Below are 15988 nucleotides of genomic sequence, written 5' to 3' on the forward strand. Positions count from 1 at the left end.
AATACCCTTAAATAGCCTGACAGGAGAAAAGGCCCTCAGTCTGTAAGGTTTTTCCCCTTTGTTGATGGGGTCAGAGTATCGTTCACGTCTTGTTAAGAGAGAATGTCCTCGAAGCTCGAGCTTGCTGAGAAGATGCGTCCTGGGCTGCAAGGAGGGGCCCTGGCAGGGACGGTGGACCTGGGAGTGCCCAGACGTTGCCGCCAAGGCGCTGCTGAGTCCGCAGTAGGTGCAGAGCTGGCCTCAGCCCTTGGTGGCAGAGAGCCCAGGGCCGCGGAGCCTGGTGTCTCCTGAGTCTTGCTGTCTCGAGGCCTCTGGTTCAGGACTTGGCATCTGGCTCAGCTCGGGGCAGCTCAGTGCCCCAACGGCTGCCTGGTGGAGATGGTCAGTGTGCCGTCCTCCCCGGTCCCTTGCACGTCAAGGTGGCCATAGCTTGAAGACGGGAGAATGAATGTCCAGGTTCCCAAAGTGCCAGCAAGTATCTGAAACCACTGGTGTCTTCACAGCTCCAGATAACACCCGTGCTGCCCGAGGATGGGGCTACCAGCCCCGCTTGTGGGCGCAGTGCGGCCTGTCCTGCTGTGCCCTCCCTAACCCCCTGCCCTTCCTTGGCCTGACAGATGCGGACACGAGCTTGTGGTGCCCCTCGCTGCAAGAGGTCACGGCCGCGTTCCACAGCCTGGGTACCCACAGCCCTGCTTTGCAGCCCCCGGGGCCCCTCCAGCACGATGGGAGGTGAGTACCTCCCCCACCTCGGTGTCCTTCCTCATGTGGTCCACAGCCACTGAAAGCAGTTCAAACCCATCTAATCGTGTACATTAAATATGTGTAGTACCAATTACACCTCAGGAAAAATGTAAAAAACAAAACAAAACAAAATATTACCCCACAAATAGACTCTTCTAAACATATATCCATGCTAGGAAACACTAAAGTATTTCCTTTTCTGTAAATGTAATACGCCTGGCCGTTCATTGTACAGAGCTCCATTTTCATTATTGTTGGTGGTATCCAGCCTTGGCTCAGTAAGCATTTTACAAGTTAGAGAAAGGAAAGATTTCCTCTGATGATTATTTTAAATTATGTGCTTTTTTTTTGGCCATGCTGTGCGGCTTGTGGGATCTCAGTTCCCCGACCAGGGATTGAACCCGGGCCACAGCAGTGAAAGCCCGGAGTCCTAACCACTAGGCCACCAGGGAACTCCCAAATTATGTGCATTTTTTGAGGTTAAAAATGAGAAGTTACCAAGCTCAGGCTCTAGCCCAAACGGCGAAGCACAGAGTCTGAGGGAATCCCAGCACACAGGTACCCCTGAGTACGGTTGCGCACCACGAATGAACGGCGTGTGACGCAGCCTCGAGGCAGGGACGAGCCAAGCCAGGCACGGCTGAGTCTTGCTGCTCTGACTGGCATTTGTTCCCGCCCCTTCCTGACTCAGCTTTCGCCGCCCCTCCTCTCCTAAGACGTGTCCCAATCTCTTTGGTCTGTCTCCAAGCCCCTCCTGGCACATTACCTAATATCAGCTCATGGCCAGCAAGGCACAATTTTACATGTAATTTCCACAGTGCTCCACTTTGTGTCATGGGTGCCCCCTTTGTGCCCTGGGCAGCGATGCTAATTTGTCCCCACCCTCTAGGGACAGAGCCGGACGATACATAGACGACTCGTGTTGGGTGAATGGGTTGTAAAGGTGTCAGTTACGGCACATCCAAACTCTCTGCTGAGAGTTCTTTGAGCAGTTGGTTTGAGAACCCCAGACAGGCTGCGCCTGCCGACAGGCCCTCAGGGCGCCGTGGTGGGCGGATGTTTCTCTAGGGGAAGGCCAAAGCTTTCTCAAGAACCTGTTCCACGACTGTGTTTGGTAATTGTCTGCCAAAGCAAACCAGACCAAACCACACTTGCTGTGCTGCAAATACCCTGCAGTGTGCCAGCCTGCCGTGGGCGACAGGGAGCGGGAGATGAAGCTTTGCGCGCTGGCCTGCTGCTCACCCCCTGCTGTGCAGCCCGGTTCCTAACAGGCCTCGGACCTGTACCGGCCCGGGGCTTGGGGACCCCTGCTCTAGACTATTCAGGGAACACCAAGAACATTCTGGTATCTCTTCCACCAAGGGTGTGGCGTCCTTCATGGTTACATGGGCCACAAGAGAATCTTCAGGGCAGGCAGTCTTCTCTCTATCGTCCTCCTCGGAGGCTCGTCCTGTGTCAGTTGGTTCCACGTCAGGTGCTTCTCTGTTGACCTCTCGGGATGTCACCATCTAAGGCTCCGCTGGCCGAACAGGTGCCCTGGGGCTCCTCTGGGGCACCCACAAGCCTTGCAGTGGCCAAGACTGGAAATGAGGGCACACGTGGGCGCACGGCTTAGCTTGGCTGGCTTGCTCGTTGCTGTGAGAAAGACAGGTCTTTCACCAGTTGTTCCTAATCTCAGATTTCCTTAAAACTCATCACCGTCTCATTGAATGCTTCAGGATTTCCTTCTAGAAGGGAACAGCCCTGCTGCTGCTGGACCATGTGCACATCGTCTGATGTCTGCCAAGTGGACAGCATCTATTAGATGCTCAGCATCTATTCCTCTTCATTGCATTGACCTCGGTCTCGCAGAGCCCAGATGACGGGTCTGGTTTGGTTTGGCGGTGCAGGCCTGAGGAGAGCACCCGGCCTGCAGCCCCCGTGGTGGGGCACCTGACACACTGCTGGGCTCTCGGTCATGGTGGCGGCAGTGCTTGTAGCTTCCCTTACAGTCTTCCCTCAGAGAAGGTGCAGAGGGTCACTTTATTATTTTTTTCCAACAGTAATAGGGGAAAACAAATAGAGAAGCTGACATACTTCTCTTAAGAGTGTAGAACAATGTCATTGCAGCCCAAACTCCAGCTCCTGGCTGTTGGCCAAGCCTGTGTTGAGGCTGGGAGGCGGGGGTGGGATGAAGCTGCTTTGCAGGTGGAGTCTGGCGGTGGGACCCTCAACTTGCCCTTCACCTGCTGAGTCCTCTGGGAGAGGAGTGGGCTTATTAGGCTGTGAATTCCTCTTCTCCGAGGTGAAGGCCTGGGGATGAGCTGACGCCGCGTCCCAGAACAGCAGTCACGATGCCGACGTCCCAGTCGAGCCTCAGGAAGGCAGGCCGGGGACGAGGACCCTGATTTGTTTCCTGCTGTTCCCAGCAGAGGTGGCACAGGGGAGGCTGTTCCCCTGTCCACTTGGGAAGGCTGGCCTTCCTTCCCAGCAAGGAGAGGCCTCTCGTCATAGCCACACTTCCCCTGCCCAGCTCTGAGAAGACGCATCACCAGCGCACGTTTTCTACACTCCTCCTCCCACTGGCAGCACCAAACTGTCTGAAAGCCCGCTCCTCTTGGGCAGAGTCACAAAGTCGGCTCTGAGGCTGCCCCCACCCTTCGGGAGATCTGAAAACATTCCCACCCATGCTTGCATGGCCCCGTGCGTGCTCACGGGCTGGTACAAACCAGAACTCCCCTGCACACACTGACGCAGGTCCAGCGTGTGCCCAGATGCGTGAGGGCCAGCCTTACCCATTAGTACTCTGGCCCTAATAAATGCTAAGACCTGGAAGAATGTCTGATCCCAATCCTGTCCCGCACCCCCTCCCAACTTTGCTTTGTTGACACCAATTTCCCGGGTGCCTAGAGGTGGGTTTCTTTTTTCCCCCTCTGAGAAGCAGCACCAAGAAGTAAAGAAGAGCAGAGCCTTTGGGAACCGTGGCCGGGGGCGGGGGGGCTACACGGGAGGCTGTTATTGTTGACAGTGGTGTTGTCATCATCGGCGTCTTCACTTATAGAGAGTCCGCTGTTATCAGGAACTCCAGGCCAGTTAGTAAGAGTGGAGGAGTGGAAGAGACAGCAAAGGGAGCGTTGTCATACAGTCACCTCACTTATTTGAAACCAACAAGATACACTTGCCCAGAGAAAGAGCATCATTTAGTGAGGGGGCCCCTGATCAGTGTCTCCTCCAGGGAGCATGTGCCTGGGAGGCTCGTGCAGAGGGTGGTGTGGCTCTGCTGTCGGCTAGTACCTCTCTCCCTGTAGGACTCTCGCCACCCTGAGTGTGACTCTGGTCTTTAAAGAGGGTGTTTTCAATACGACCCTGGCCTCTAACTTCATCCAGGCTGTTTCCTCTCTAGGGGAAAACTGGCCATGCCGGGCTTGTCCGTGGACAGCATGGTAGTGGGACATCTTTGGAGGGGTTCTCGAGGACCACTTATACTCTGATTTCACCTTACTTGCAGATACTTTGGAGTCTAACCTGACGTGAGCTACAAAATAGTGTCCTTTTCAGCGCATGAGCGGACTCACCATAACTGTGTGGACACAGAGTGCTTTTAAGGAAGACTTTTGGGGGTCAGTGGAGAATGATTTTCTGTTTTCCAAGTCCCAGAAAACTAAAGCTGGAGGCCTTCCTGGAGCGGCAGCGTTGGGGAGCCAGCCCCCAAGAGGCCCCAGTGACCCCGCACCTCCTGGCATTCATCCCCTCGTGCAGCTCTCTGTCACCCCAGGTCAGGCTGGCCCGTGTGGCCTGGAGAAATCAGCAGAAGCGATGTCACCTCCAAGGTTAGGTTATGAAAGGCTGCAACCTCCGTCTCAGACGGGCATCTCCTCTCTCTCACGTCACTCGCTTCAGGGGAAGCCGGGGCAAGTTGCAGAGCCCTGTGGCGAGGCCTGCATGGCAAGGACTGAGGCCAGTGACCCCTGAGTGAGCTGGGAAGCAGCTCCTCCCGCCCAGTCAAGCCTAAGCTGACAGCAGTGCCCCCACCAACGTCTTGGGGGCATCCTCCCAAGAGACCCAGAGCCAGACGCGCCCCCCCTCCCCGCCCCTCCACGCTGCCTCTGGATTCTTGACCCTCAGAAACTGCACAGAATAATACATATCTGTTGTTTTTAAGCCTCTGCATTTGGGGGTCATTTGTTACGCAGCAGTGGGTGACCAGCACACACAGGGCATCAGGGTCCCAGGCTGAATGGATCATCCACAGGCTCTCTGTTGTTCTTCAGCAAGCGCGGCCTCCCTCTCTGCCTCACTTCTCCCCTTGCGCCCATCTCCTCCAGTTTCCTTTCCTTTGTTTTTGTCTCACCTCAGCGAGCTTAAAAGTGAGGCTAGCCTGAGCCGGACTGAGCAGCAGGACACCCCCCAGGAGACGGCCTTGGACAGCAGCCTGAGCCACATCTGTAAGGTGAGCCCCACCCGTCCCTCTGCTCGCAGTCCACACCTATTCAGCATCCGGTTCAGTGAACACTGCTGAGCACCATCGCAGGCACCGTGCCGACGGCCAGGAGAGATGCCACAGAAGCCCGCGCCCACCACGCCTGCGCCTGCGCCTGCCCCTGACGACCCGAGGGGCCTCGACTCCAGACCTCACCATTTTTCTCAGTTCCTTCCCAGCGGGGCCCAGGGCTCACAGTGCCAGGGAGGCACCCCTGCCCTAGCGCTCTCTCTGCTCTCCAGTTCCTGATGCTGTGCGTGCTGGCCCAGCCAGGGGCCTACACCGATGGGAGCCTCTTGGGCCTGATTGAGCTGCTGTGCCGAGCCGGCTTGGACGTGGGGCTCCGCCTGCTGCCCAAGACCGACCTCCAGCAGCTCCTGCTTCTGCTCCTGGACAGCATCCAGGAGTGGCCGGGGAAGGTATGGCGGACCCCTGAGCCCGAGCCCAAGCCCCCAGCCTCACCGCGAATGCTCTCTCACGGCCCCTAGAGCGCCCCAGGTGGAGACAGCGCTGCTCCCTCCCTTACCTGGCCTCCACGACCCACCCTCTTACTCTCCAGATATCCCCCCCACCCCTACCCCCACCCCCCGCAGTGGGCTGGTAGGGAGGTCAGGGTGGAAGGCGGGCCACGCCCCCCCAGCCCGCCTTGATGCCCACTGTCCCCACAGCTCCGGCAGCTGTGCTGTGCCCTGAGCCGGGCATCTGATCACCACCACAACCTGCTGGCGCTTGTGCAGCTCTTCCTGGACGTGACGCCCCGGAGCAGGTGGGTGCTTCTCCACCTCTGTCTCCCCTGACCTGAGGCTTATCCCCGCGCCTGTGCTCAACCCCTGTGAGCGATCCACGGTTTGCCCCATCAGTCCCCACAGACCTCCCCCTCCCGCCCAATGTCAAAAACCCAGGAGAAAGAACTAAAAATACAGCTCACGAATGAGTTCATTACAAAGGGAAAAAAGCCTCATTTTCTTAACGCGGTCTTCTTAGCTAAACCGTCACCTCGTACAGTTAGCCTCAGACCTGCAGCATCCCCACCTGCCCTTCTTTGTGACTCCTCCCCAGTCCTCAGTGGAGGGAGGGTTCCTTCTGTCATTCAGACCTCAGCTGTGTGTTGTCTCTTGATCACTCCCCGCTCCCACCCCCCTCTCAAACTCTCCATTCATCATGCTGTTTTATTTTCTGGACAGTATTGATCTCTGCCAGAAGTTATCTTACTATTTGTTCCTTGTTCATGGCTGCCTCTCCTCCTTGTCGCTTCCAGGAGAGCAGATCTCTTATTGGGGTCACTGCCACATCACCCCACGTCCAGAACAGTGCCTGGCATGCTGTTGGCACTTCGTAAATTCTTTTCAAATGAACGAACGAGGTGAACAAACAAACTCAGCCCACAGGGAGATAAGACCCATTCGCTGCTGGACCTGCCCCAGTCTCTCCCCTCTCCCCTCCTTCCTTCTCCCACTTGAGGCCACAGCCGCAAGGAGTCCCTTGCCCTTCCCTGTGCAGACCTCTCCCCAGGTCCCCTCCTGTCCTCTCCAGCCCTCCGTCTGCAGCTCGTCCCACCTAGAATGACACCCCTTCCCACCCTTCCAACCAGACCTGTCCTGGACCCCCTCCAGGAAGACCCTTCACAGGTACCCACACAGTCACTCTCCACTGGGACCACCCTCCTGCAACTCCCTCCCCAGGGGAAGCTTCTGGGAGCAGGCTTGGGGTTCTGCTCAGACTGCTGTCCGCAGCAAACATCCTGAGCTCAACTTCAAGCCCAAGATGGGAAGCTCGATCTCTTTCCTATGCATCTGGCTGGAAGAGAGGAGGCCTTTCCACAGTCCTGAAAGGAAAGCTTTTGCTGTGTATTTGAAAGAACTGGGCTTCTCGAAGCTCTGTCTAAGACCTTTAGGTGATGCATGCGTCGGAAATGGCAGTCCTAGAGGGCTTTCCCGTCCCCACCTCATTTTCCCTGTTCATCCCGAAATCGTGTCCGTTCTGCCTTCCACATCCTAAATCTTGGCTTCTAGTTGCCTGTGTCAGCTCCACAAAAGCAGGGACCTCGTCTGGGTCACTTTAAATCAGCTACCTCCTTCCCGCCCCCTCCTGCTTTCATCTCACCATCTCTCACCTGGATGGTGGCAGTGGCATTCTGTCCCTGGCTCCTCCTTCAAAGGCTGTTTGCTCTGCAGGTACATGTGATTATCCCCTCTCTGCTTTGCCTTGCTTGCTGTCGCCTGCACGGCCAAGTGCAAACACCTTAGTTTGGTCTCCAAGGCCCCATGTGGTCCAGCCCCAGTTTCCCATTTGGTCCAACCAGGCCATGTAATTTGTATTTGTTCTGTGTACTTTTATATGTATATATATTTACATGTATGTAAATGTTTATAAATACAGGCAGACCGCATTTCACTGTGCTTCTTCGCTTTATTGCACTGCACAAATATTGTGGTTTTTTTTACAAATGAAGCTTTGTGGCAGCCCTGCATCGAGCAAGTCTGTCAGTGCCATTTTTCCAGCAGCATTTGCTCACTTCGTGTCTCTGTGTCACATTTCAGTAATTCTCAGAATATTGCAAACTTTTTCGTTATTAGGTTTGTGATGGTGGTCTGTGATCCGTGATCTTTGATGTTACTATTGTGAAAAGATTAGGACTCACTGAAGGCTCAGACGATGGTTAGCATTTTTTAACGAGGTGTTTTTTAATTAAGGTATATACACTGTTATTTCAGACGTAATGCTATTGCATACTTAATAGACTACAGTATAGTGTAAACATAACTTTTAAAAATTTTTTATTGAAGTATAGTTTATTTACAATGTTGTGGTTAATTTCTGCTGTACAGCAAAGTGATTCAGTTATACACATATATTTTCTTTTTCATAATCTTTTCTATTATGGTTTATCACAGGATATTGAATATAGTTCCTGTGTAGTAGTACCTTGTTGTTTATCCATTCTATATATAATAGTTTACATCTGCTAATCCCAAGCTCCCAATCCTTCCCTTTCCCACCCCTCCCCTTTGTCAACCACACGTCTGTTCTCTGTGTGTGAGTCAGGTTTTTTTGTGGATATGTTTATTTTGTAGATATGTTTTATAGATACGTATTTCAGATTTCACATGTAAGTGATATCATATGGTATTTGTTTTTCTCTTTCTGACCTACTTCACTTAGTATGATAATCTTTAGGTCCATCCATGTTGCTGCAAATGGCATGATTTTATTACTTTTTTAATGGCTGAGTAATATTCCATTGTATATATGTACCACATCTTCTTTACCGATTCCTCTGTCGATGGACATTTATATTGTTTCTATGTCTTGGCTATTGTAAATAGTGCTGCTGTGAACATAGGGGTGCATGTATCTTTTCGAATTATAGTTTTGTCTGGGTATATGCCCAGGAGTGGGATTGCTAGGTTACATGGTAGTTCTATTTTTAGTTTTTTGAGGAACCTCCATACCCTTTTCCATAGAGGCTGCAGCAACTTACCTTCCCACCACCCATGCAGGAGGGTTCCCTTTTCTCCACACCCTCTCCAGCATTTATTATTTGTAGACTTTTTAACGATGGCCGTTCTGACCAGTGTGAGGTGGTACCCCGTTGTAGTTCTGATTTGCATTTCTCTAGTAATTAGCGACGATGGGCATCTTTGCATGTGCCTCTTGGCCATCTGTATGTCTCCTTTGGAGATTCTTTGGAGAAATCTCTGTTTAGGTCTTCTGCCCGTTTTTCGATTGGGTTGTTTGTTTTTTTTGTTACTGCTAAACGGTAGGAGCCGTTTGTATATTTTGGAAATTAGGCCCTTGTCAGTCGCATCGCTTGCAAATATTTTCTCCCAGTCTGTAGGTTTAAACGCAACTTTTACATGCACTGGGAAATCAAAAAATTCATGTGACTTGCTTTATTGTAATACTTGCTTTATTGTGGTGGTCTGGAACCAAACTTGTAATATCTCCGAGGCGTGCCTGCACATATGTGTGTGTGTGTGTGAGATGAGCCTCATTCTTTTCCATAGCTGCATAGTATTCCCTAGTGTGCATGCAACCAGTCCCCTGTTCTGGAGATTTGTCCAATATACAAGCTTTGTGCATCTATCCAAATATTTCTATAAGATAAGTTCTTTGAAATTGCAGTCCTGGGCTTCCCTGGTGGTGCAGTGGTTGAGAGTCCGCCTGCCGATGCAGGGGACACAGTTCGTGCCCCGGTCTGGGAGGATCCCACATGCCGCGGAGCGGGTGGGCCCGTGAGCCATGGCCGCTGAGCCTGCGCGTCCGGAGCCTGTGCTCCGCAGCAGGAGAGGCCCCAACAGTGAGAGGCCCGCGTACCACAAAAAAAAAAAAAAAAAAAGAAATTCCAGTCCTAAAGTATGTATATATAAAATTTGGCCTCCACAAAAGAAGCTGCACTAATCAATAACAGACATGAAAATGCCTGTTTCTCCACATTCTCATTAACACCGTGTAGTCTCAATTTTGTTCTTAAGTTTTAATTAATCTGGTAAGTGAAAAATCTCTTCCTGTGGTTCTAATTTTCATTTCCCTGATTGCCAGTGAAATTGAGAATCTCTTCCTATGTTTATTGGCCTTTTGTGTTTCTCTTGGTGTAAATTACCTCTTGATATCTCGCCCATTTTTCTATCAGGTAATTTATCTTCTTCTTAATTATATTGATTTATAAGCAACTTATTACATTTTGGACACCGTGTTTTCTCCTAAGTCTGTAAATTGTCCTTTTTAAAACTTTGTGTATATCCTTCCGTGAACTGATTTTTTTTCCCTTTTTCAATAAACTTTTTTTTTTTAATTTATTTTTGGCTCTGTTGGGTCTTTGTTGCTGCATGCAGGCTTTCTCTAGTTGCGGCGAGCGGGAGCCACTCTTCGTTGCAGTGCGCGGGCTTCACATTGCGGTGGCTTCTCTTGTTGTGGAGCACAGGCTTCAGGCACGTGGGCTTCAGTAGTTGTGGCATGCGGGCTCAGTAGTTGTGGCTTGCGGGCTCTAGAGTGCAGGCTCAGTAGTTGTGGCGCACGAGATCAGTTGCTCTGCGGCATGTGTGATCTTCCCGGACCAGGGCTCGAACCCGTGTCCCCTGCATTGGCAGGAGGATTCTTAACCACTGAGCCACCAGGGAAGTCCCTTCAATAAACTTTTAATTTCAGAATAGATTTAGATTCACAGAAAAGGTACATGGATAGTACAGAGAGTTGATTGTAATTGAATCTTTCTATCTTGAAAAGGAAGGCCTTCCCCACCCCCAAGAGCATAAAAATATTGTGTTCTCATTTCTTTCAGTACTTACATAACTTTGTTTCTCTTGGCTCTTAATCCCATCTGGAATCTCTTTTTTGTGGGTATGAGACAGAGATCTAACTTGATTTTTTCCACCCCCAAAGAGCCAGTGACCCAACACCAATTTTCTTCTGTCTTAGTAATCCATCATTCCCCAACAGATTTGAAACTACCTGTGTCATATCCTAAATTTATGACATTGTTCATCTGTTAGCCAAACTGTGATATCAGGAATCAGTGTCTTTCCGAGGGTATCTTTCTTATAGCTCGAGGGCCCCCGGCAGATGCTCCTTAAATGCTCATAGTGAATATAATGGACCGGCCTCACCTGCTTTCAAACAGACACCAACTAGGGTAAAACCTCCTGCCGAGACCCGTTGCTGGGAAAGAGGGCTCGTCACAGGGATGGAGGGTATGCATTCATTTACTTAGAAATTTCATTTCTTTTTCTACATAGATAAAGCCCTCAGAACAAAATTCAAAAGGCACCAAGGGGCACCTCTTGAACCCCCACCCCTCCCCCTCCCCCGTGCCTGTACCACCTAGCCTTGTCCCCAGTTCTCATCTGTGCTTCTGGCTTGTCCTCGCCGCCCTTCTTTCCACTTCAGCGTAGGTTTTGGCAGCTGTTCCAAACTGGACCGGAAAGAGCTTCTAATGCTTTTTCACAGCTGCACTGTATTCACTGTGCTCTTTAGTTAGCTGCCCCCTCCACAGCGTCCCCGTGGTGGTGGCCTTGTTCTCCCCTTGCTGGTGGCTGCCCCACTGGGCTCAGTGCCCAGACTGACCCCAGGAAGGAGGGCGTGTTGTTGTACGATGGGCTGCCACTTTCTTCGTCTGCCTGCCTGCCGACTGGTTAAGCACAGAGCGAGAACCCCCGCCAACACGGGTGTGATGCCCGCCCCCCCTCCCCACCTGGTTGACCAAGACTTCAAGGGATGCACTGTAAGGCGAAGTTGAGCGTAACCGTGAAAAATCAAAGTACAGACTAGAGCAAAGCACCTGAAATGGGGCCAATGGGAAGAGGAGGCTCTTGGAGGAAAGTCTGTCTTGGGACTCTGCCCCTCTGGGGTGGCTCCAGGAGCTGCTAGGGAGAGCGCATGTCTGCGCAAGCCCCTGCGGCAGCTCCCACGGGCCCTTTCGGGAGGGAGCTGCCACTGAAAGCTGATGTTCCCAGGCTCGGGACCCTCCTTCACCGCCTGCGAAAGTTTATTAAATGTCCCACGGGTGCTGCCTCACCGTGGCCCTGGAAGTAGAGGGGAAGTGACACCAGCTTAAGCGGATTCCTGGTCACGAGGGAGGAGCAGGCAGCCCTGGGAGAAAGCAGCCTTCAAAGTCACCAGGTGTTTGCCCCAGGGATGAGAGTAGTGACAGGTGCGGGCACACCAGAGCTCCCCGGAGCCCTCCTCGCTTCCCTCTGGGTTCCACGCTGCCGCCCTGGGTGGGCAGAGGGTCCGTGCAAGGCCCCGGACCGGTTCATCTTCTCCCAGCCCATCAGCCTCTTCCGGCTTCATTTCCTGGGTCCCTCGCTCCACTGTTACCTCCCTTCCTGCGTGTTCTTCAGATCTGCCCACCCTGAAAACTGCATGGCCACGTGGCGTGGTGCTACCACATTCCCTGGTTCCCCCCCCCCTCGGCCCCTGACCCCTTCAGGCTGCCCAGGAGCCGCCCTGAGTTGCCAGCCAGCCTCCTGGGGGCCCTCAGCAGATTCCAGGCTCCACCAGGCTTCCTGCTGGAGACACCTCTGCCCTCCCAGCAAAGAGCGGGGCCCCTTCTCTCTCCACAGGATGACTGCTGCCCCCGCACACACGCCCCGTGGACCCACAGCTCTCACCCCCGCCTTTCCTCCTGATCCCTCCTCCACATTCAGGATCTCAACAGTCCTGCCTTTTCCAGAACCTTCCTTCTGCACCATCCTTGCTCGTCCTTATACCTTCAGCTTTTTATTCTCTACTGGCTCTTTCTGTCAGCAAAGAAATGTGCTCTGTGTGTCTCCTACTTTCAAACGGCAGTTCCATCTCCACCCACCCCTTCCTGCAGCTCCTGCTGCCGTCCAGGCTCTCCACCCCCAGCTCTCTCCTTCTCCTTGTCCAAACCCTGCCCACCCTGGACACGGGGGTTCTTCAGAGCTCAGAGTGTCTCAGAGGGAGTTCTCACCTGAGAAAAGAGACAATCAGGCCTCTGGAGACGGACAAGTCCAGAACATTCTAGAAGGAGTCCACCAAGGCCCCAGACCCTCAAGATTTCAGAAGGGTTCAAAATCTGGAGGAACAAGAGGCAAGAGGAAAGTCATGTCCAGGGGTCAAGGGACCACGGCTGGAGCTGGGAGGACGGCCGAGGGTCCCCCTGCTCCTCCCTCGTGACCGGGCTGGTGGCTGAGCAGACGCTCGCTCCCCTTTATGAGTGGCTGTGGGGGGGCGGGGGGCTGTGGGAGTAGAGGCGCCAGCCCAGTCCTCCTAAAGCGCTCTGTCACCAGTGACCTAATGGCCTGTCCTCGTGCGCAAGCTTCCCATTTTCGCCTTGGCTGGCTGCACGGTGTCGTTTTCCTGGTACCCTCCCCTCCTCAGGCCCCTCCCCCTCAGGCGCCATCCTCGGTGGCCCCGCCGCTTCTCCCCGAGCTTTGGTTGGCCTCAGGGTCCTGCCCCAGCCTCTCCTCTCTGGTCCCTTGGCACAGCCTCGGGGGGCTTTCTGGGCGGGGCTCTGTCCACACTGCCCCCTTGCAGGACTCGCGTGCCTCTCCCCAGCTGCTGGGAGCTTCGAGCTTGCCTCTGCGGGAGGTTGGCTGGGCCCCTTCCTTGGGAGCAGCCCGGGGCTGGGGGTACAAAGGGCTGCCGCTGCCTCAACCCTGCATGTCTCTGAGAGACGGGGACCCTGCCAGCTCCAGAGCCCCTTGCGGGGTCGGCTGAGGTCTTTGCGGTGACTGCATCGCAGCCTGGCTTGCCCCCGGCCCAGACCTGCTTCCTCCACGCCCCTGATAGGAGTGATGCCAAGAGCACCCTTATACCCCGCTCCTGCCATAAATTCCATGCACACTCATCTCCGTTTCGGAGTCCAGCTCCTTGGGACTCCACCCAGGACCCCATCTCAGCCACTTCCATGGCTTCAACCCCAACTTCGCGCCAGGGGCTCCCGAGTCAATACCTCTGGCCAGACTTTTCTGCTCAGCACCAGATCCGAGTGGGAAGTATTTCAAATTCAGCACATGTGAAACAGAAGTCACTGTCTTCCAAGGGGGACCACCTCCTCCTGTCTTCCATGGCCCTGTGATGGCATCTGCCCATGGCCTGAATCCTGGGGGCGGGGTGGTCTGTGGGCACCTTCTGTCCCTTCAGGCGTCCCCATCTCCCACGACAGTTACCTCTCCACATCACCCTCCGGTGCCACGGCGGCTCAGGCTCTCAGGACAGCAGCCCTGGACGCCTGCCAGGGAGCCAGAGCTGGCTCCTTCCAGGCTCTCTCCCGTGTGACCCATCCCCACTGTGTCCAGCGGTGGCCTCTTCCTTCTAATGCACATCTGGCCCTGTCACTCCTCTGTTTAAAATCCTTCAGGCTTCTATGCTCAGGATGAAATTCAAACAGCACAGCCTGGTGTACGAGGGCTTTCGTGCCTACTTTCCCAAGCCTGCCTTCTCCCCGCCACGTCCCCGCACAGGCTTCCGCACTCCAGCTATATCCCGAAACTGTGCGGCTCCCCAAACCCGTGATGAGCGTTTGTCTTGAACTTTTCAACGTCTGTTCCCTCTTCCTAGAGAAGCCTCTTCCCCTATCTTCTTCCTCCTCTTTGCCTGGTTGACATTTCCTCACCCCCAAGACTAGGCTCAGATGAGGCATCTCCTCTTCGGAGAGACCTCCGGATGCAGAGCCCTGGTTGTTGTTGCCCCTTGCTGACCCCTTGGGCTGTGAGTGCCGTGAGGGCAAGAGCTGTGACTTTGCTCGCTGGGTCCTTGGACCCTGGCACGGAGGAGGGGCTTGGAGAGCATGCTTGTGGAGTGCTTGCTTCTGGAGGGCAGATTTCAAAACGAGTAGAGAGAGTGAGAGCTTTTTAGTAGCAGATTCCAAAAAGAAAAATGGTTCAGGGGGGCTAGAGAGATCCTGCAATAAAACTTTGAACGTGGTTTGCAAATGGACCCAATGAGGAAAAATACAGGAAGTATCTAGAGGTGCAGGGGCTGCACTCAGAGCTCATGCATGATCTCTGATCTTGAAAGATATGGAAGAGGGAAAGAAAGGGACATGAGCAAGGCAAATGGAGAAACAGCACGGACCAGTGACAGTATTGGTGGGAAAAGCTAAGGCCCGTAGAAGGGGCTTCTGTGTAATTTTTCCTTTTTTTTTTTTTTTTCTTTTGGCCACACCACGAGGTATGTGGGATCTTAGTTCCCCGACCAGGGGTGGAACCTATGTTCCCTGCAGTGGAAGCGCGGAGTCCTAACCACTGGACTGCCAGGGAAGTCCCCTGTGTAGTTATTTTTGAAGTGAGGAGTGCTGTTCTGGGCTGGTGGGGAAACGTTAACACTGATGAAGAGAGAACAACACTACGTAATTCCTGTTTTGCTTCTGTCTTCCTTGTCGAGGAGCATAATTTTTCATCTGGACTCAAATATTGATCAAAGGGGATTGCAGCCTAAGATATGGGGGGAGACAGTAGGACAGCATCCAGCTGTGTGAAATGAGTTGAGGTCCCCTCCCGCAAAAGGATGTCTCAAGTCTGTCCTGGGCGACGTGCAGGTGGAGTGCCCTCACTCTGCAGAGACCTGGGGGGGGGGGGGTGCGGGAGCTCCCGGGGCATGGGGAGGGAGGGTGCAGAAGGTGCTTTCTTCACTCAGTGCTGCGGGCTTGATGTGTCCCTCAACAGAACTCCCCAGGGGATAGCTTGTGAGCACATACATAGAAAAGGAAGCGCTGCTTTCTAGGATTCCTAAGAATAAATCATACCAGACTAGCCTCATTTCGTTTTTGACAGGCTAACCAGAAGGGTACTCTGGAGAAGGCTGTCTGGGTTTTGTAGGGCCTTTGACGGAAACGATCATCGTATCTTGTGACAACATAAAGAAACGTGGGCTGAGCGATGTCAACTTAGATGGGCTCGTCACCCAGAAGTGCTGCTAGCCATCAGAATTGGCCTGGAGGGCAGGCCCAGGCGGCCACCCAGAGTTCCGTCTTCACTGACAGGTTGGCCAGCGCAGACCCTGGGTCTTGGACGAGGCCATTAATAGAACAATGGTCAAGTTCACACATAACATAAATGTAACTGACAGCAAATTGAAGATGCCGGAACATCTCAGCAGACCATAATGATGGGCTGAGTGGGAAAGAGAGGCCCAGCTGCACAATTAAGAACAGGATCTGGGAAATGGGATTTGACGGCCAGACGTGTGAACTAACTTTGGGCCCAATCTGTCAACGGCTTAGCATCTCGAGGCTGCCCCTAAAATGAGTGTCAGCCTCAGCTCTGAGCGCCTCACTTGACGGGTATGTCAGCAACCCTGAGGCACTTCATAAGAACCAAC

The 15988-nt window shown here is 53.4% G+C and overlaps 1 protein-coding gene across 1 annotated transcript in view; it reads left to right on the plus strand.

The window, feature by feature from the left end:
- Positions 1-614: 614 nt before the first annotated feature.
- FAM178B (family with sequence similarity 178 member B) overlaps positions 615-15988 on the plus strand; it is a 44059-nt gene continuing 28685 nt past the window's right edge. The window contains exons 1-5 of the mRNA XM_033838516.2: positions 615-732; positions 4232-4343; positions 5080-5173; positions 5446-5622; positions 5872-5969. Of these exons, the coding sequence (XP_033694407.1) occupies positions 4285-4343; positions 5080-5173; positions 5446-5622; positions 5872-5969 (428 nt within the window). The 5' untranslated portion in view covers positions 615-732; positions 4232-4284. The remainder of the gene's footprint in view (positions 733-4231; positions 4344-5079; positions 5174-5445; positions 5623-5871; positions 5970-15988) is intronic.

This window comes from Tursiops truncatus, chromosome 14 (assembly GCF_011762595.2).
Source record: "Tursiops truncatus isolate mTurTru1 chromosome 14, mTurTru1.mat.Y, whole genome shotgun sequence".
In the NCBI taxonomy this organism is placed as follows: Eukaryota; Metazoa; Chordata; class Mammalia; order Artiodactyla; family Delphinidae; genus Tursiops; species Tursiops truncatus.